Source organism: Ochotona princeps, chromosome 6 (assembly GCF_030435755.1).
Source record: "Ochotona princeps isolate mOchPri1 chromosome 6, mOchPri1.hap1, whole genome shotgun sequence".
NCBI lineage: Eukaryota > Metazoa > Chordata > Mammalia > Lagomorpha > Ochotonidae > Ochotona > Ochotona princeps.
Genome location: NC_080837.1, coordinates 43,717,939 through 43,740,155, shown reverse-complemented (window position 1 = coordinate 43,740,155; position 22,217 = coordinate 43,717,939). Strand labels below are relative to the sequence as shown.

Genomic DNA, 22,217 nt, shown 5'->3' with positions numbered 1-22,217 from the left:
GTGAAGATACAATGAATGCAGTATGCATCTCTACTCCTGAATCAAAGATGGACCCCCAATGAAACTGTTACATATATCTTGACAATAGGATGCTGGACTTTCTGCCATTGTCTATATCTATAATGAAACACTTGGCAGAATGATGGATTTGTAACTGGTTTTGAAGGACTGGAGCTGTATCATAAAATACATTTTTTTAAATGTAAAAAAAAAAAGCCACATGAAAACAAAACACAACAAAACAAATAGAAAGAATATACCAATCCACTGTTTTTTCAGAAATGCTTGATCTTTTTTCCTTGTTTAATTAGGACTAAAAGCAGCACTTGGTTCTGTGACTCTAAGTTTTGTTTTTCTGTTCTTCTGACTCCTACCTTTTCCATATCCTTAAAAATAGTGGATGAGATGTAACAAGGCCTATACATTAAAAATAATGGGGGATCTGCTATTCACTATATAGCTTGTTCAATCCTCTTGTGACACGAAAAAAAAATCACTATTCATCTAATTTATCAGAAGATGTCACATTTTTAGGCAAGAGGCATATCTTTGCAGTTTAGATACAACGCATTAAATCATCCACTTAATACTTAGTACAACCGCAATTCAAATTAAACACTCACTTTAAGGTTTCAGTTGACATTTGTAGGTTATAATTCTTCTCAGTTTCAGGGAGCTTTGAAAACTCCACAAGGCAGGGGTGTTGTCTTTTATTGTCATCCCGTATCTAGGTGACAACATAAGAAAGAATGTAATTTAAGTTCTGACAGCTGGTACTGCAATGAAAAACAGAAAGGAACATACTTCGAAGCCTGGACCAGGCAATCCAATCAGTAGGACAAAGAAAGCAACTTGCTGACAAGCAAAGTGGCTATCGTCTCCCGGGCAGATGACACATATTGGCCCCAAGTTTCCAATGGCTTGTATTTCATGGATTTATTTCTAGACAGGTGTCTGCATTTAGAACTTATTTTCCTAGAGATGCAATTTTATATATGGTGGCCATGCTCTAATTTGCCTAAAAATGTGTGTAATAAGTGTTATATATCAGTAAGTTTATTGAAGCGGCAGCATTTTTAGTAAACCAAAGGACCACAGAATCTGGACTAGGCTTTAAAAGTTTTAGAGAAATGTAAAACCAGTCACAAATAAAAAGAACCACATTTGTAATTTCAAATTAGAAGGGCAAAAAGAAGCAAATAAAATTAGTGTATTTCACTAAACCTAGTAGAGACAAGATACTATTATTTTAGTACTCGGGAAATTATTTGAGTCATTTTACAGAATTTTTTCGTGCTCTTTTAAATGCAGTATTTTGTACATAAAGCATATTCAGTCTATTTTTTTTAAGTGCTCAGTAATCACATGTGGCTCACAGCTGTAGTACTAGACATTGTGAATTCAGATATTAACTAATTCATTCATCCATTCAAAAAAATGCTGAGTGCCTGTACCCCAGGATAGGCACTGAACTAGACATTACGAGTTCAATGTGAGCCCAGATAGCTCCAGATTCATGAAGCCAACAGCTTAGAGCAGCATTATAACAATCACAGAAATAAATGTGGAATTGCAATTGTAAGCAAACAGAGCAGTGGTCAACTACATGGAGAATATTTCATGGTGGTTACAGAATCATGTACTGGAGTGCAGGGACCTCTACAGTAACTAAACTGGAATGGGTATCCTGTTCTTATGTCTTCAGACATGACCTTACACAAATCACAGGCCAAAGTAAATTTTTACCATCTCTGAAAGATGCTTTCTAGTGAAGGTGATTTCCTAACCTCCTCTAAAAGTGCATCTTAGGGATGCAGTAGATGAGCACCCTGAACCAGTTCTGAACTGAAACAATGAATTGACCTGTTTCCAGCCTCCATGTAGGAAGCAGCTCTTTATGAGGGGAACACAAAAAGTGAGTCCTTGAAGGAAGTGCTAAGAAATGACTGCACCTGGAATTCCTCAAATAAAAGAAACCAGCCTTTGGCATTAAGGCAGGACATGGACGCCTGGTTTTGTTTATGAAGAACTAATCTCCTCGGGGACTCAGCTAGCAGCAAGATAAATACCCGGGTTCCTTTTGAATTCAGTGAAAGCCATACAGGTGACAAGAAGGCTTTGGTTCATGAGGTTCTTGTACTCACTTGTTGAAGACCCTTTCCAGGTCACAAGGCAATCCAACCTTCCATCCTGGCCATGTCTGGCCAATGAAAACACATACCTTGCCAAAAGTCCAGCCAAGCTCTATTTTATTCATTCCCCAAAGCTCATGAATGTTTTCAGCCAGTCTGTCTCGGATCTTCTCTAGGTGAGGTGGCAATACAACCTAGAAGTCAAAATCAAAACTGTAAGAATCAAACTGTACCAAAATTTGTTACAGACAGTCTCTGGGAATCAGGTGCTACCTTTGCCTTCACAGGTCCATCACCCCCTAGAGGCTGCGTGATTCCAAGCACACTCTCCTCTCCATGCTTTCAGCCTCCTTGCTGCCTCTCTGACCATCTCCTCTGACTCTGACTCTGCAGAATGTGGGTTGTACAACCTTTTGTATGCTCCCCTTGTCTTATTTTCCCACTGCAGACACTCTCCCTGGGAGATCTCACTGCTCCCACCTGCAGATAATCACAATTTGTTCTATCTCATGTCATGGTGTCTCCTGAAGTTGGCACCCATGGTTCCAACTCAAGTTTTTTTTTTGTTTTAAATCTAAGAGAAATCATGTTACACACAAAACCAAATTCACCACCTTCCCTTCAGAACTTCTCTCTTTCAATTTTTGGAAAGTGGCCCACCTCTGCTTCAAGCTTAGAAGTTGCCTCTTGGAAGAATCCTCTCCTATCTACCACTCAATCCCATTGTTGCCTCTCAGGACAACTGCAAAATGCAGTTCTTTGTGGCCAAATGGGCCAAACTGGAAACCATAATGCTAAGGGAAATGAGCCAATCCCAAAAGGTTAAATACCACATGTTTGCCTTAATTTAAGATGATATGATGTTATGTATAACATGTTATGTTAGGTATGTTATATGTTGTGTATAAACTAAAATTGAAATGTCAATGAGGTGGTCACAGAAGGTGGTTAAGAACTAGCATTTATTTTTAACATATTGGCTACTCATTACTATGTCAATTAATTCCATAATGATGTAAATTTTTGCTGATGGTATGTTGGAGCTTTTAATTGATTGGGATGATACTCTGCTGGCTCTGTCTTCAAACCAGAGAGTATATACCTAAGAAGCCATTGAACTTGGCTGGACAATAAGATGCTGGACTCTATGTTTGGTATATGCTTGCAATGAGGGAATCTCAACTGAACTTGAACTGTGGTTATGCAACAAGGTGGAGGAATCCACCATGGTGGGAGGGTTTGGGGAGGGGTGGGGAGAATCCCAGTACCTATGAAACTGTGTCACATAATACAATGTAATTAATGAATAATAAATAAATAAATAAAAAATTGCAAGAGTCTCATAATTGGCCTCCCTATAACCTCATCAATCTACTATCCCCACTGCAATCAGAGTGAGGAGTGTAGACAACAGAAGAAAATTACACTAAAGCACTCTTCTATTGAGTGTTCCTCTAGTGTTCCGGGACATTTCTCTGATGAGACCAGAGGCAATTACTGAGCATTCAGCATTTCTCAGTCTTCTCATTAGTGTCTCCACAAACATACTGCTCAGAACTCTTGCAATCATCCTGGAAAACCACATTGCTCCATGGTTTTGGGTGCTGGGAACTGAAATTTATACTCTTGCTGGAACTCCCCCAACAAACACTTCATATACCTCTGCTTGCCACTTGGCAATCATCCTCAGCATTTATGCTTCTCAGTTTCTCAAATGTCAGAACCTTTAGGAGCCCACCCATGAGTGCCTTCAACAAGGGCAGAAACTTAAAGCCCAAGTAACATTCTACTTTATCATCATCATGATTGCGTTATGCTTATTGGTTGATAAATCCCAAGAAATTGGAAATTTCAAATAAAAATCCTGATGTGTACTTTATTGGACTGCTTGGAAGATGGGAAAAGCTGGATCTACACTTTTTGAGAAGCAGCCATCCTCAGTGGAAAGTGCATGTGCTTCAGGTCTGCATCACCTGTCTGGGCCTGGAATTCCCTGCCCTTTTATCAGATTACTGATATTCTCACTGTTAAAAACAAAATCCTGACTATTTTGGGTGGTGAGGTGCTTGTGGAAAAAAAATACTGTTGAAAGGAAGAGTATATCAAGCTAGTGATATCTAAGACAGCAATAAGAAAGTTTTAAAAAGTTAAATAGTATTCGCCTTTCAATAAAAAAATCCTTTTATAAATGGCTTAGTTTGTAAAAATTAAATCAAGCGGCATGTTTCTATAAGGAGAAAAGTGGGGAAAGTTATTAGCAAGTTACAACTGCACTTGGACTGTCCTAGTTATCTTAGGCAATCTGTTTATGTGTTCCTTAGCTGAGCATAGTCAGAAAGAAGATGGGTTTATACAGGTCGGAGGAATCACATTGCCTCCGTGAGGGGAGAGTAAGGCTGTGGTCAGGAAAAGGCATCATCCACAAATAACCCCCAATCAAAAATTTAGTGACCTCGGTTGGTGACTGCTTAGAACAATGTCTTGAATACTGCCTCTTGGCAGTCTTCATGGAACAATGTTTGGAGCTGGGTTCTTTTCTCCCTATGCTCGGCAAGGCACTGAAAGAAGGCTTAGACAGGGCGAGGCTTAAGTGTGCTAGTTAACAATATTGTTTTAACAAACTGATAAATGTGCTCTAGGGAGGAAAGAGTATACTCTTTGTTAGTACCTAATATTTGACTTCTCTCTTGACAATAATTTCAGAGAATGAGAGATTCTAAAAAATTATAAGGTCTCATTTGAGACAACAGATCACACATACCATTTGATTTCCTGGCAACCATATAGTAATGCAGGATCCATACAAATTTAATGTTGGGTCAGACATCAAAGGTGTTCTGGTTTGCTTGTTTATACATGCTAATTGAGATCCAAATCTTTAATTCTCCACGATTGGATAATTCAATCTTGGGCTAAGTCTTCTTTTTCTTTCTCATCAAAAGATTCCCTCATCCTTTAGAGTTCTTTTGGGCTAATTTCTTCCAGGAAGCCTAGTGCACATGGCACTTGCATGTCTGGTTACCTGGTAAGAAGAGACAGCCACAACAGGGGGTAGCCCTCCTGCTCCTCCCATCTCCTGATTGGGCACTGGCTGCCTTGTGTCTACAGAGCCACTCTGGTCATATTGGGCTCTCAAGCCCAAGGAAGGAGGGTACAGATTCTGCCACCATGGCACAATGAATAGTTGATCCAAAAGCATTTAAGAATCAACTGATGCCTGAGAGGGCTTTTTCTGAGCTTCGTTCACTAAAGGAAGAGCCATCCAAAGAACTCAATGGGGTTAAAGAACTCAAGGGAAGGATTGACAGATCTTACCGGGAAAAAACACTCACCTAAACAAGTGCTGTCAAAAAGCTATTGTAGTCTCATCCATTCTTCTATTCTTGATCATTCCCAAAAGTCATTTGTTTTCCCCTCACTTTCTCTACTGAAATAGGATGTAAAGCTCCATTTTTTGTCTTCTTTCTCAACCAGACCAGTTTATAAACTCCAAACTAAGCAACTAAAATCCATTTTAAAATTTTGTCATTTGCTAATTTTTTAGCCTATTAAATGCACATGTTTCCTACAGAACTTATGAGAGTAGAAGAAAAATTTTTTCCTTCTTTGTATCTATAATACACAAAATAAGACTATGTAATTCCTTACCATGTCCGACTCACAAACTCTCCCGATTTCCTGTCAATATTCACTATCCACTCTACCCTTCTACATTTAAGTTGCTGCAAGCTGAGAAATGCTGCAACTACTGTTTTATGAGAATTCATCAGTCATTAACTGCAGGAGGCAAAAGGAAACTGCAGAAACACATATACATCTGAATATAACAGCATCATCTGAATATTATGAGCACATACATACCACAGACGTTCCACAGGCAAAAAGAACTGTGTTAGTACATATCGTTAACCTCAAATCCCTTTTCATTTATTTTGTCTTACATCTAGAATAGCGACTCAAATAACACTGATATGTAGAAAATGGTATTGCATGTCCCTTATTGTAATATGTGTCTCAGATTAGCATCTAGTCTAGTGCCTGAGAATTTGATTTAGTAGGTGCCCATATCCCATACTGGAATACCTTGATTTGAGCTCTAGCTTCCTGCCAATGCACATTCAGGGAGATGGCAGAAAATAGCCTAAGTGACTGAATCTCTGCCACCTGTGTGGGAGACCTGGATTGAGTTTCTGGGTTTTCTGGTTCCAGCCATCATGGGCACTTGGGAAGTGAACCATCGCATGAGAGCTCTCCGATCTTATGACTGCCTCTCAAAAATACAGAAATATAAATGTGAACAATGAGTGTTGTCTCTGGAAAAGCAAGGAAAATGTCTATTTATCAACACTTCCGAAGCACTCCACATTCTTTATTTTATCCTCCAAATTTCATCACCCATTTTCTAGTTTTCCAGGGATCCAGACATATGAGAACATTCATTCATTTATTTATCTCATTCCTGTTACATCTCCCCAAGTGTTCCTCCCTACTTAAGATTAAGGGCTCTGAATTACTTCCATCACCTCCATACAGATTCTAGAAACATTCATGACTCTAGCATTTATCTGTGCATTTAGTCCATTTCACACTTGTTACATTCAGCATTTTAATAAATACATTTGATTCTCTCAACTCAGTTGAGAATTGTCAGAGGTACTGAAAGATTTTTGCCTGTCCAACACAGTACAGTGCTTTACATGTAACGGGTATATGTATGTTTATGCATTTAAAAATCTTGTAAAGAACCCAATCTGTACTTCTGGTAGAAATGAGTTATAAAATATGTTAATGGAGCATGCAAAGTCTGTGAAGTCTACAGATGGCATGCAGACAACAAAGAATGAATTGAACACTGTGAGCATCACCTGCATGGGTTGCCTCTCATTGACAATGTGAGCTTACCTGACTGGTGTCTATGGGGCATGGAATGAAAGAAGCTTGGGAGAGGAACTGGGTGGTGCCCAACAGATCTCTAATGCCCTCAGCATCACGTTTATATTCTTTGACCGGCTCCAATCTCATCTTCTCTTTTGGAAGTAATGCTTCATAGCAAGGGGCATAGCCAGAAGGAGGCAAGAATTTAAATTCTCCATGACGTCCACCCATGAGGAACCGTACCCTGTGTCATTTGAAGAAAAGAACAGAGAGGTCAAAAAGAGATACCAACCCATTTGCAATAAATGAAAAATCAAAGGTGAGACTCCGCCTTCCATCCCCCAAAATGAGATTGTTGGGAAGCTGAATTCAGATGCGGACAGTGAACATCATAAAGTATGTAACAGAACAGTAGACGGATAATGGAACATCAATGCATGATCCACAGGTGACACATACCATCTGAAGCTTTTAAAAAGTTATCTGGGGTGATATGTGGTTAAGGTGCCAGCATTCAGTACCTGGCTGAACTCCCGACTCTACCTTCCTGCCCATGCAGAGCCTGGGAGGCAGCAGGTTGAGTAGCTGGGTTCTTGCCACCCATGTGGGAGACCTAGATTGGGTTCCTGGTTCCTAGCTTCTGCCTCCCATCCTAGGAATGTGGAAGTGATCCAGCACACAGGAGCGTTCTTGTTTCTCTCTCTTCCTCATATTTATTGTAAAAGTTATTTATATGCATACATAATTATCACCAGGTTTTCCATTTTATTTCATAGAGATTTAATTAGCTTGATGAGACAGAGAGAGGGAGAGAGAGAGATCTTTCATGCACAGGTTCATGTCCCAGATAACTGTAACAACCAGTTCTGGCAAGGCTGAAGCCAGAAGCCAAGAGTTTCATGTGGGTCTCCCATGTGGGTGGTAGATGCCTAAACACTTGCAGCATCTTTGCTGTTTTCCTCAGACCATTAGCAGGGAGAAGTAGAGCAGCTGGGACACAAATTAGCGCCCACATAGGATGCCAGTCTCACAGGCAGTTGCTTTGCCTGCCACGCCACAACGTGGGCCCATCACCGGGTTTTTAAAATCAAGTTTATCTTTATCAAGTGAATATTATGGGTATCACTACAGCAATGACAAGAATAATAGCAATAATGATAATGACTTTCTTTAAAGGTCATATTTTGTGAAGATCGTATTGAAATTACCGTAGGAGACTTGAAAATCATCTAGCTATGCATACAGGAGATAATGGAAATGTAATGCATCCACCTGAGAAAAATAGCAAATTCTTATTTTAAGATACACACCAAAGAAGTAACATCGGAGTATGAACAAAAATGGCGTACATGGTGAATGATATTTAACAAAAATGATACACTGCAGGGGCTGGCATGATGGATTAGAATTCTAATCCTCTGACTGTGGTGTTGGCATCCCATGTGGGTACTGGTTCAAGTCCTGGCTGTTCCATTTCTAATTCAGCTCCCTTCTAATGACCTGGGAAAGCAGCAGAAGATGGCCAAAGTCCTTGGGCTCCTGCACCCACATGGCAGCCCTACAAGAAATCTGTCACTCCCAGCTTTGGCCACATGGGGAGTGAACCAGCAGATGGAACATCCGTCTCTCCCTCTGTCATTCTTTGAAGTAAAAAATGAATCTTAAATATATATAGTATATATTATATGATACACTGCAGATAAATCCAGCAGGTCTCCAAGGCAGGCTCCCACATCTGGGTAACTCTGGGGAGGCAGCTGTAGTGGGTGGAATGGGCACCAGAGTTTGCTCAGTAGGATGCCAGGACCTTTCAGAAGGACACATTCTGCAGCTGGTATCCTGGCCTAACATCTTGGCCCACACTAGCAGTGCCTGCTGAGGCCTCCCAAGGAGCGGGGAGGGACTCTCAGTGGCTCACAGTAACGGAAGGTAGGCACAAATGTTCAACATAGAAAGATCTTCAGTAGTTTAATTCAGCATCCTATCTGAATCTGAGTTTCATGTATGGAAGTTAAGCTTGGTATTAGGGTTAGAATCCTGCCAGGGAGAAGGTGGAAGTCAGGTATTTCAAAAGGATATGTTTATGATCCCAGGTTTGTAAAGAGACACAGGTTTCACAAATCAACTATAAACCCCTAAACTGATAAGGAAATACAGCCAGTTTTAAGAAAGCAAATTTAGCAAGGCATGTACCCCTTCAGCTACACAGGGAAAATTAACATACACCTTAAGTCTTCACACAGCATCCTGCCCTTTCTCTCTATCCCTCCATTTAACAAATACTTACAGAAGTCACACAACTTGCACTTGTTTTTTGCTGGCAATGAATGAGTTACATAGTGGCCCTGCAGTCAGAGCAAGTCTTCTAGCAAGCCCACAGGCAGAACAACCAACAAGAGACAACCAATGAAAGAGGGCGATGGGAAGTAACTCAGTGAGTGAGAGGAGTGGCTCCTGGAAATGGTGCCAGCAAAGTCCTCCCAAGGTCACCCTGAGAGCTAGAGAGATGTCATGCTGGTGAATGCAAGATCTCAAAAAAGTAGATTCTAGGTAGAGGAATGAATGCCAGGCCCTGAGGTGGGGAAGAGCCAGAGTGGTTAACAGGGGGCATGGCATGAGTATGATAGCATGAGAGGTGGGAGGGGCAGGGCTGTGTCAGGCAGAGATCTGTGGGCCCTGGGAAAGAATGGGAATTTTTCACCATGCCAATGGGTTTTCAGTTGAGCAATTAAAAGGTTCTCGTAGCTTCCCTCTGTCGATAGCCCAGCGGACCAACTGGGAGTTAGTCGCTGCTTAGTCACAAGGAAATGAGAATGGGTAGACTATGGCTATCTCAGGTTTGTTGTGGAACTAGAATCGTGAGGAATGGCAGATCAATCTGCTGAATGTGTGGATGGCGTTAGGACTTAGTAGAGCTCTCACAGAACACTTTCTACTAGATCCAGTTTCCTTTAATTGGAACCTGCTGGGAGGGCACTCTCACAAGACAGTCTCATTGTTGGCTGCCCAATTGTGATTGTGGGACTAGCTTAATCATGAAAATGGGAAGCAAAAAAACCTCTCCAGGCTGGAGATGTCTTTCTTTTCCTTCTCAGTAAGACTAAACACTCCATCCAACAGCACTTTGTGAAATATTGCTTGCAATTAATTATGCAAACCATACAAACCTCCCACCTTCCAATTTTCAATGTACTGAACAATGAAATAGAATTAGAACCTACATTGCCCCTAGTGAGTGCTCCTATACAAAGCATTACATAATAGTGCATGATTTATGTGTATTAAGCATATGAACAATGACATTAAAATGAAATTGAGTCATTAGCCTGCAGTGTTACTAATTTTGTGAACCTTCAGAAAACACTGAGCTTTGAGATTTTTGTTGAGAGCTTCCCAATTCAACTGCAAAATAACGGAGAGTGTTACTGACAGGTTGAAACCACACGATAAAACTGTATCTTTGGAGCAAAGAATTTGTGTGGGAAGTTTTCTTTTTTCCTCTTACCACTGAGCCCCCTTCCTGTGAGAAGCTGAATGCTGGGAGCATGTCCAGCAGCACATTCTGTTACTCACTAGGATAGGGATTCCAAGAACATATAAATGGTTTCTTATGAGGGCTTCTGAAAGAGCTTAATTATTCATGAGACCTCTTGCCAGTTCTGTTTAGTTGCAAAATTTCTCTTCTGTTTCAAAATTGGCTTGAGTAGATAACAAATGAAGAAAGATGGAGTTTCATGTAGTACTTAAGGAGAATAATGTTTTCTGTTTCTATATTTAGTTATTAAAAAGGAGAGTGGTTAATTTAGCTGTAAATCTTAATCTTCTCTAATGGCCATGAAAACTGTAAAATGAAAAATCAACATGGGCAAAATCAATGTTTGCTGCTTGCTGAAGCTTTTGTCATCAAGCATTGCTATACTCTGCCCAGTGTGTGGAAGAGAAGATCCTGCTGGGGTGACCAAAAATGTTCACCCCGGCAGGATCTTTTCCTGAACAGGTGCCGGTCCCAAATACAGGGTCTGGGGCTCTTTCCCTCCTTGTCCATGGATGGCACTTGTTAAGTCTGGGGGAAAGGATCCAACAAATTCCCTCCAGCACTGGTGGTTCCTGCTTATCTGTCCCTAGAAGATTCAGATTGACAAAGTTAAGGGAAATAATTAGGGACAAAATTTGTGTTGGAAGGGAACAATCAAATGAAGGAAACAAAAGAACCAAACCCCACCATCATTATTTGAGTATATTATTTAAGTGGGCTCCTCGCTCTCATAGTCTTGGCAGGAATCTATGGTCTATGAAACCTCAACTCAGAGAATGCTACCTTCTTACCCTAAAGTGAGGTACAGAGCTTAACCTAAATGTCATAAAGTCAGTTCTACCAGCCCCAGCTGACCACAGCCCTCCAGGCTGCAAATGCAAAGACTCTGCTTGGAAAGCAAAGTTAGAAAGACAGGAATATTCTGCATTTGATGTCACATGATGTAGGCTTCAAGGAGCTACTCAGAGGCTGTGGAAGTGTTCCTGGAGTATAGTATGGGACACATTTGCATGGTGACAGATCAGAGTGTGAGGAAGTGCTGCTTGTAGACAGAGTCCTTCTACTCAGAATGCTGCCAAGGACTGTGCCCTAGGATCCCCACAGGAGTCCACTGCAGCCATTCTGGAGGGGGCTCTGCTCAGAAAGGCAAATGACTCAGTGGTGGAGGACTGCAGAGGGAGGTCTGGGGCCAGCTGCATAGAGCAACCAGCTGTGTCAAAGAACTTGTGGTAGCCTGAAATTCACCTATTACAACTATAAAGTGCTCCAGAAAAGAATTGGGCAGTAGTTTACACAACTGTTACCTGAAGACTGGATGCTACATGACCACAGCACCAACACTATAAGATACACCTATCCTCCAGTCCCTCTCTTCTTCCAGACTCAGTTCTAGAAGGCTCTGAAACAGGAACTGGCCAATGCAAGGAGGCAGACCAGGGGGGAAACACTTGACAATATTAGCAGACCTCAGCATGACAGGGTTCAAACCTTATCTGCATACAGATCTGAATTTCTAGTTCAAACAGAGGAACTTCTAAATTCTTGACAAGATGGCTCTTTCTAAAAGGAGCAATACAGTCTACATACTGAGTAAAGCAACCAGCTGTGATGCTGGTATCCTATATGAACACCGATTCATGTCCACCTCAAACCAGCTCTCTGCTGATAACCCAAGAAAAGTAGCAGAAGAGGTCTCCAATGTTAGGACTGCTGCCACCCATGTGGGAGACTTGGATGATGTTCCTGGCTTCTAGTGTTGGAGTGGACCAGCCTTGTCTATTGTGATTATCTGGGGAGTGAGCTAGTGGATGAAGATCTTTCTCTGTAACTCTTTCATATAAATAAGTCTTTCAGAAAAATTAAAAGGACAAGCCAAGTCCCTGGATCCAGAATTGATGCAGGGTCAGAAGCAGCTATCAAGAATTTACAGGGAAAGGAGAAAAAATAATAGTTGTACTTCCCTAATCCACTTTTCTCAATAGCTCTACTATCTGGCACTTTGGGTTTATCTTCCAAATCCTTTGCCTCACTTGCAAATGAGACATGTCCAATTAGGATGTAAATCTCCCATCTCCAGGAGATATTCTTTCCTGCTCCTTAGGTTTTACTGAATCTCCCAGCATCTCCCCCAAATAATACTGAAAAAAGAAAACTGGAGAAATGGGTTCACTAAAGTTAGTTGTTCTTTATCTTCAGATTTTTCTGTTAGTGGATTTTAAAAATCAATTGCATTAATCAATGCAATCTCTTCCACTAAAGCACATGTTGTGTCATCTCCCAGGGTTCTTTCTAGAACCCAGACATTCCATCAACTCATAAGGAAGATGTGCTTCTTCCTGCAGGATTTACAGCAAATAGCTGTGCCCTTGGATTCTTTCACATGAGATAAGCAATTGCTTCAGTAATAGCCACTTGGGAACAGTTGTGTTTTAGGATTCATAGAGAAAAAATTTTATTTACTTGATTAAATTTGAAAGTATAGTGCAAACTACATTGAAAAAAATACCCCTAATATTTTCAAGTTCATTTCTTGAGATTTGCACACTTTTGTCTTGCTACTTTGCAGAAGAGATCAGCATACCTATTGTGAATTCTGAGCTTAGAAAACCTGACCCATGAATAAAAACAGTAAAAATCAAAGGCAAAACTTTGCAGGTGTGACTATTTTTTCCTTCTGTTGGGCCACAGTAACATAGTTTCTTTCAGAGCATAGAAGCAAACACGCAAGTTACCTTAGCCTTACTGGATACTGTATTAATCTACCTGCCATTGAATTCTTTCCACAGCTGGGAAAGGATAGGGTACCAAAGAAAAAGATACTAACTGTGGTTGAGAGAGCAAAGAATTAGTGAGCTTTTGCTGACTTGGTTTCAATTCGTAAGTCAGGATCCACAACTGCATCTTTAATTCATATGACTGGAGAACTGAGCTATGGACATTCCCACACCCATTTTTCTTTTTGGCTGGTGTCTGATGAAAGCCAAGGGCAACCCAACCAGTGCTCATCGTGTTTTCTGCACAAGTATATTTATCTCAGCAATAATTTTTACAGTGTTGATCACAGCAAGCTGCAAACAAATAACCTGGTGGTTACCTGAATTTTAGCCAACTCTGGGAGATATCAATAGAAAATAGACGGCAGTTGCAAATACCAAGAATCTTTGATTATTGCTTCTATAAATTAGAAAGCTGGTAAGCTACATAAAATTATTCAATAGACCTAATGGAGTTTAACTATAGCTATAAGAAATATTCTACTATAATGACTAATTCATCATCTTTCTGTGAAAATAAAAATAAGCCCCCCTAATTGCACTATATAGTGTGACTCTGTATAATGCTCTCTATGTGAGTCATGTTATGATGCCATTGGGGTACTGGTTGCACTCTGAGGATATTTTTGTTGAGTTTTTGCCATCTAAGTTACTCAACCTTTTGGGTAGGCTCTAAGGTACATAAGTTACTCAACCCAAATCCTGTGCTGTAGTGTATAGGGCTGTTACAGTAAGGACCTGTTATACTATGACATTCAGACTCCTGCTACCCTCAGGCAAATCCTCTGGAGAAGAAAAAACTACAGAGATGCACTCAACTGACAAAAGAGACTGCGTATTGATTTGCAGACTTTGTCAGCAATTACTCGCACTGTCTTTGACTTCACTGCAGGTCTAATTGAAAAGGGTTTTTGCTCTTTTTTTGGCATTGCTCTTCAGTGACTGCCTGCAGGGACATCCTAATCAGGTATTATTAACTTAGTTTGTAATTATAAAAATAATCAAAAGATTTCAAGATTATAACCTCATAAAGGCCAATAAGCAGGAGGAAATGGGACTGTGAGAGACAAATGTAATTTAGAAGCCACATGGAAGTTAAAAATAAATGAGAAGCATTTCTGAAAACATCTATGATGAAAGAATCATCTTTCTCTCTAAATGGGCATGTCTTGTATTCAACTGGAGAGAGGCTATAAAATAAAGCAACTATTCAACAGCTCTGGATGAACCAGTAATTTTTAAAATTTTATTATGAAACATACTTTTCAGTAACATGCTTTAACTTGGAATTACTGGAGTTTGGTTTCTCTTTCTAGCTTTTTGCGCAACCTAACTTAAATGGAAAAGAGAAACACTGCTGGGTCTCGGGAACAAACCTTAATTAACCAGCTGATGCAAGCAAAAGTTTTGGTGTATATTTATCTCACTTGCATATAAGTAAAAAAAAAAAAAAAAAAAAACAACCCAGCTAGAAGGGCTAGCATTGACCTTGACCAGGGACATCATGTGAAGGACAAGATGTATCTCAGCAAAAATGTACTTCCAACTATGTAGGCACTGTGATCCCATCTCTTTGAATCATTTCACACAGGGAGGCCCCGAGAGTTTCCCGAGAAGCAGAAGGCTGGCATGACACCAAGGCCCTGGTGCTCCTCTTGTGTATCAGTTACTCCACTGCTATCAGCTGACATGTTTCCAAACCTCATCTGTTTACTCTTCTGGTCAAATTATTTGTAACCTTCAGTTGCTTAAATTCACTCCACATTTGTGGCTTATAACTGGCTCCTCATCCCATTTTTCTTGCAACTTTGCATCTTTTTTTTTACCTGTGCACCTGCACTGTTTGCTGACTTAGACATTAGGTATTAAAGACGTCTACCACATGTGGGTGACTTTAAATCACCTAATTTTTCCCATGATAGCTATATTTCTGTTAAGATTCTCTATCTCCCCAAAAAATCCCCAGCAAGGGGAAAAATATCAGATACAAACCTTACATCACCTTACTCTGAAGGAGACTGGAATAAGGAACTAATGAGTATGAATTACTATGCAACATGTGAGATCAGATGTACTGTTGCTTAAACACAAAATGTATGGAAAAGTCTACTTGCCAGCGGGTTGGAGAAGACCTCTTCTTCAACGGTAAGAATTCACCTGAATCATTTTCTCAGATGAGATGTTTGGAATTAGGCATTCTCTTCTTTTAAAAGTAGTAAAAGCTAAAGTAAAAACTAGTGAGTGGGACAAGGTCAAAACAAGCAGAGAATAAGAACAGCAATGATGATGGGACATCTACCTGCCCAGGTGAAAAAGTGCTGCAGTGATGGGGGACTGGGGCTCCTGCCTGTCCAGGCACAGTGCTGGGTGATGGCTGCTCACCAAGTCCTTACTGTCTCAGTGTCCAGAAAAGGCTGTGCATCAAGGTGTGGATGACCCCTGTGCTTTTAGGCCATCTTCAGATTTCCAGTCACTCCTTTTGTATGCACGGGGCTGGAGTGAGGAAGATGTATAAATGGCAGCTAGAAGTACCTTTGCTCCAATCAATTTTCCTGTTTAGCACTCTGCTTTTCAATAACATTCCTTGTTTCCTCCATGTTCCTTGAGGAATCAATGAGGACATCAATCTGTTAGATCACACTGAGATAGAGAACTGAAAGGAACATCCTCCATACAGAAAACCCCAGGAAAGAAATCTCAAGTTCTACAGACTGTGGTATTGGGGTTGATAGAGGCTTCTCTGCCTTGAAAGTGTGATGAGGAAAACTTCACTATGCTTGCTTGTTTCTTACAAGCTTATTTTAAACAATATCAGTCCTAAATTTTAATGTACAATATCCACGTATGAGGGCACATTTATTAATATGCATGTATATACATGAAGGATCTTGGAAAAGTTCATGGAAAATGCATATCATGATAAAACTGTGCATGAGTTTCAAAACTTTAAAAAATAGAATAGATAATAATATTATCTCAAAAAGTTATTTAATTGAGAAACAGATAAAGAGAGAGACAAATGCATGGTGAGCTCCCATCAACTGGTTCACTCCCCAGATCCTGGTCAGGGCTAGGGCCCAAAGCAGCAGCCAATATCAGAACTGAAGTCTGCCAGTGGAGTCAGCTGCTCAGTGGCTTGAGCCACGACCATAGCCTTCCAGGGTCTCGATTAGCAAGAGGTCAAAGTCAGGAATCAGGGCCAGGTACCAGTTCCAGATACTCCGGTATGAGATACGAGTCTCTCAGCTAGTGATTTAACCAGGAAGCCAAACACTCACTCCCGAACTTATCTTTTCATTCTGTTTTCCCATGAACTTACTGAAGTACTATTTTATAAAAAAATGTAAATACCTGTTCTCAAGTTTCAAAGACTGAATATCATTTTGAAAGTATATTTCTCATCCCTAAGTAACATGTTTAACCAAAACATAACCCATTTTTACATCACTTTAGAAAAGATACAAACGTGTCTTGGTTTCTCAGTCCACATGAAGTGCTCAGGCCTACTGCAGTGTTTCACTCAGGAAGCCCCATGAGTCACATGCTCGGAGTCTGAGATGATTTCTTAGTGGTCCTAGCTCTAAAGCAACTGTTCTCCACAACCCTCCTTCCACAGTCCCTTTCAGTGGATTCCGTCAACATGAGTGTGATTCTGACTCCAGTCTGCTGCTCTATCACCTGTGATCTCATTAAGACAGAGTGGAATGGAAAAGGGCCAAAGCAATTCTTCAGAAGAAGAGTTAATGCTGTGTCTTACCTTACAGAAATTAAAATTATGATAAAACTAAAAGGCAAGTTGAAAGAGCATCCAACCGATGCAAGGAAAGAGGGGCAGAACAACGAATACAACAGTTAGCACAAGTATATAGAAAAGCACCTGCAACCTAAGCCCACTTCAATTTATTTAAATGTATACACAAAAACGTAACAAGATCTGAGTGGTATCATTATAGTGTCTTGGAGCTTATTTGTTTGTTTGTTTTCTACTTACTTTGGCTAAGGGAAAGACAAAGAACAGGAAAAAAAAACCTAAATGCAAAAGCATAAACCAAACACTCAAAGAACTGATGCCAAGAAGATAGTTCAGCCTATAAAATACATGTAATGAAAATGCTGAGAACATACCGATTAGGTTAGTAATAAATAAGAATGAGCAGACAAAAATGCTTCTAGACACTGACAATGCAAGAATAACTTAAGATAAAATTTTTTCAAATAGTAAAAATTAAGAATAATGAATAACAGGAACAAGCATTTGACCTAGAGGTTAAGATATGGGTTAGGATGCCCAAGGCCCACATCAGAGTGCTGAGACTTGGCTTCTGATTCCATCTTCCTATTCATGTGCACCCTGCAAGGCCATAGTGATGGCACTGGTAGTAGGCTCCAGCCACTCACATGGGAGACTGTGGTTGGGTTCCTAGGTCCAGGCCTTGGCCTCACATTCATAGACATTGGGGAACTGAACCAGCAGATGGGAGATCCTATTCACTCTTTCCCCATCCTTCCTTTCTTCTACACACACACACACACACACACACACACACACACACACACACACACACACGAAATCTCCAGTAACAGTATAAATGCATGAATATTCAGTATGTTGAATTTGACACTTTACTTTGAATTACAGTACAGGATCAAATTCTTAATCTGAAATCCTTGGAGATATATTTTTTACTTCAGAATTTTTTTTTAAAAGATTTATTTTTATTACAAAGTCAGATATACAGAGGAGGAGAGATAGAGAGGAAAATCTTCTGTTGGATGATTCACTCCCCAAGTGAGTGCAACAGCCGGTGCTGCGCCAATCTGAAGCTGGGAACCAGGAACTTCCTCCAGGTCTCCCACGTGGGTCCAGGGTCCTAAAGCTTTGGGCCATCCTCAACTGCTTTCCCAGGCCACAAGCAGGGAACTGGATGGGAAGTGGCTGCCGGGATTAGAACCAGCACCCATATGGGATCTTGGCACATTCAAGGTGAGGACTTTAGCTGCTAGGCCACGCCGCTGGGCCCGTTACTTCAGAATTCTAACAGAACTTGGATAAGAGAAAGTACATTATGTACATAGTGAACTTTCAGGCAGGTGAGAGTCAGTCTCCATTGTGAAATGTTTTAATATCTTTGCAGTTTAACATGTAGATATTTCTGATTATGGTTTTGTTACAAAATTCATTCTTGCTATATACTTTCTTATAAATATTGTATCTTGCTATAAAGTGAGCTATAAACAAATTGAGGGTTTTTAGAAGTTCAGATTTTGGACCTGCTAAGGAATTCTGCACTGTTAATGAAATCCTCCTAGAACTCAATTTGGCCACAGAATTTAAAAATTTGACTTAAAAAAGTTTAGATATTTTGACCTGCTTTTGGAGGAACAAAATAGAAATACAGAAATAGAATAATGCACATAGATATTAAAAATTTTAGTTATAGCAATAAAATGAAATTGGCATGAAGTATACAATAAAGCAAAGGTTCTATTATGGGAAACCAAATAAACCCACAATATATGACCATAAAACTCACAGGATATGAATGACTCACGAAAAGGCTCATTACTTACTATTGAATGAAAAATAGTTCAGATGTAAAACTTCAACCTCAATGTGATATTAACTAAAACAATGCATATATTTTCAGGAAAGTAGAGAGGCTAGCATTAAGTAACAATGAGTGAAGACAGCACTTGTGACTCTGGCATCCCATATGGGTTTCGGTTCTTGTCCCAGCTATCCCTGTAATCCAGCTCCTTGCTAATGGCCTGGGAAATGCAGAGGAAGAGAGGCCAATGTTTGGGCTCCTATCACCCACATGGAAGACCTGGATGACACTTCTGGCTCCCACTTTTGGGCTGTCACTTTTGGCTTGGCCCAGCCACTGGCCACCCACCTGGGGAATAAATCAGTCAGTGCATGAAGGATCACTGTCTCGCTTCCTTTCTATATAACTCTGGCTTTTAAATAACAATAAATCTTTTTTTAAATAAAAAGAAGACTTGAAAATAAAACTCCAAGATTGTAATAATGATTGCAACTAAATTTTGCAATCAAGTGTGATTTTTACGTTACTACTTGTAACAAATACATGAAATATTTTAATTTTTTGAATTTGTCTTTTAATGTATAAATCCCTGGCGGGAGAACAAACTCAGGAAGCACAGACAGAGGGAAATACTCTGGTTGACCCTTACCCTTACACTACCACTTTTTGGGGGATGTTTGGCCCATGCTTGCTGAAGCACAAGAGATGGTGGTAGGGGGCAACAGCTACACTCTGGGCAATCAGCCATGACTTACTTGACACCTGCTGAAAAGCTCATCACAGGGAAGAAGAGCCCATCTGTGTTGAAGTTCTCAAACATCCCCTGCACGGGCTGCCCATTGATACGGAAGGAGATGCTGGGCACTCCAAGGTCAAGGCAACAGCTTACCACATCTTCTGACTTGAGGAGGTGCTGGTTGGTGGAAGCCACAGCTCTGGGTATCCGTCCTGACAATCAAAAAAAAAAAAAAAAAAAAAAGGGCAAGAAAAGGCAATGGAAGTTTTGTAGGTTTTTAGCAAAAGGAGGAGATGTCAGAGTCCACAAACAGAGATTGGGGTGGTGTGACTGATACACAGGAGATATGGATAGGTTATTGTATTTGAAACACAACTTTTCTGCCTATGCAAAGATTTCATTATGAGTGGGCAGGCATCACATCTGAGATGAGCCAAGTGCTGGGAGAACTTTCAAGTTGCTACTAGTGAGAACAAACAAGAACTCAGCCTGCTCAGGATGTGCTTGGAGTCTGGGTTGGTGTCAGAAGAGATGTCGTGCTTTTCTTCATTAAGGTCCTTGGGAAGGTGGGTGATAGTTGTGGGCTGTTTGTGCACATATGGGCTCATCCTTAGCCACAGGCATACAAAGAGCTCGATGTCTCCAATTTTCTCCACCTGCCACTCCAGCATTCCAACAGATGCTAGCAGAGCAAAGAATGGCAAGGCCATCTAGCCAGTAAACTGTGCACCTGTTTTAAAGAACGTCATTACTTCAGGGATGTAGGAAAACACATCAACTTTGTATTAGGGACTTAAGCATTTTTTCCCTCATATCTCTTTCATGAAATGATTTAACATTTCCTGACTTAAAATAAGGAGAAAAATTACTTTTCTCATTTCAATCTTGTACCTTATTCTGGAAAAGCTAAAAGCAAATGATCATAACCACTCCATCCATTCTCCTGCCAGGAATATATTTCTTTCAGAAAAAAAGAAATGAGTGGGGCAGAACTTATAGATGTTAAAATAGAGTTTCAAATAGAAAGATAAAAGATACCTTGTTTCTTGATTACAGAAGAAGCATACAATCATTATTTTATACTTTATATAGAAAGGTATAAAAAAAGATAATCTGACTGCAAAAGAATGCTTTTAGTCTTACACACACACACATCAATCGAACACTGGAGTTTTTAAAGCATCATTTTCTACTAATCATACTACATTTCATTGTTTAAGAAAGTCTTAGAAACCATATTTTAATCACTTCATAATATGCCCAAAAGCTAACTTAAAAATACCTTATTAATAGACATTAATCATTTGTAAATGTTATACCTGTACATGTCTTTGCTAAATAATATTTGTAATATCAGTTCAGAATAACTTAGTTTTCATGGTTATTCTACTAATAGATTCTAAACAAAGCAGCAGGTTTTACAACTGTGGAAATACTACCCTCTCCTTAAGCAATATTAGGTAACCTCTCTCGAATTACTATGAGTGACTAACACCATCATCCTGCATTCCCCCAGTTCTTTCCAGCCAGCAATGAGGCTCTACTCTCCACTAAATACTGTGCCTGACATTGGGCAGCAAGTACAGAAGATCCCGTTTCCACTCTCATGATGTCTATACTCTGGTGGGAGAAGGACCCCCAAATAAAAACTGGAAAACAGTATGATAAATACTAGAATGGAAATGCACACAGCATCGTCTAGCATGGAAAAAGCACTAAGTCTGCTCAGGAACATGGCGGCAAATGGAGCTGTGGAGAGGGAAAGAGAAAAAGAGGGGTATTATGTGCTTGTAAAATGGGTGGGGTTTGGGAAATCTAGAAGGTGGAGATGGATAAGGTTTGGATGAACAGGATATGGTGGCACATTAAAGTCACATGGGAGCACAGACCTTGGACCACATGCATAGCACAAGGACTATAGTATATAATGAAATTCCTACTGACAAATTAGTCTGGGGTGAACATAAGTTGTGTTTTTCTAACTTTAGTATCTTGATTCCCTACTGAGAATTAGACACAAGTCCTTTATTATGAAAATCATAGCCTAAAATTATTTAAAAATAGAACAAAACAACCAGAATGGAGGAGCGTGTAGGTTTGACATGTTTTAAATGTCTTCATTTGGCGAGCCTGGGTTCTCCCAGCTCACTGTGCAGGGTTTAGATATTCCAGATCCCAGAAATTTTTCTTCCTTCTGTTCAAGGCTATTATGAAAGAAACCTATGATATTAAAACTCAGCAAGGCTTGCTATAATTGTCTCTTAAGACTTTTTATTTCCCCATTGAAAACAATCTTTCCTACAAACAATGTCTCTTTCTTGCATTAATTTACCTTCTGGAAAATATCACTGTCGTCACTTGAGCAAATCTTAACAGATTTCTGGGAATTTGGGTACACCATGAAGTAACTGCAATTCCACCTTGCACAATTATGTTTACAAGTATCTAGATCTCTACAGTCCCCAAACTCAATAATTATGAGGTCCCCGATCTTTCCAGAACCAAATAAACCAGAACACAGAGGGCAATGCTCAACGGTGACTCTAGAGTCCTTTCTTCTCCTCTTCCCAGGGTCCCCTGCAGGCTCCTCAGCTGGCCTGAGCCCCGCTGTGGGAG

The 22,217-nt window shown here is 40.1% G+C and overlaps 1 protein-coding gene across 1 annotated transcript in view; it reads right to left on the bottom strand.

Moving 5' to 3' along the window:
• The window catches only part of RYR3 (ryanodine receptor 3), a 602,723-nt gene that overhangs the window by 194,918 nt on the left and 385,588 nt on the right, over positions 1-22,217 (bottom strand). Inside the window, exons 20-23 of the mRNA XM_058666116.1 lie at positions 19,621-19,813; positions 7,035-7,251; positions 2,222-2,326; positions 624-727 (exon numbers count right to left, since the gene is read on the bottom strand). Coding sequence (XP_058522099.1) covers positions 624-727; positions 2,222-2,326; positions 7,035-7,251; positions 19,621-19,813 — 619 coding nt within the window. The remainder of the gene's footprint in view (positions 1-623; positions 728-2,221; positions 2,327-7,034; positions 7,252-19,620; positions 19,814-22,217) is intronic.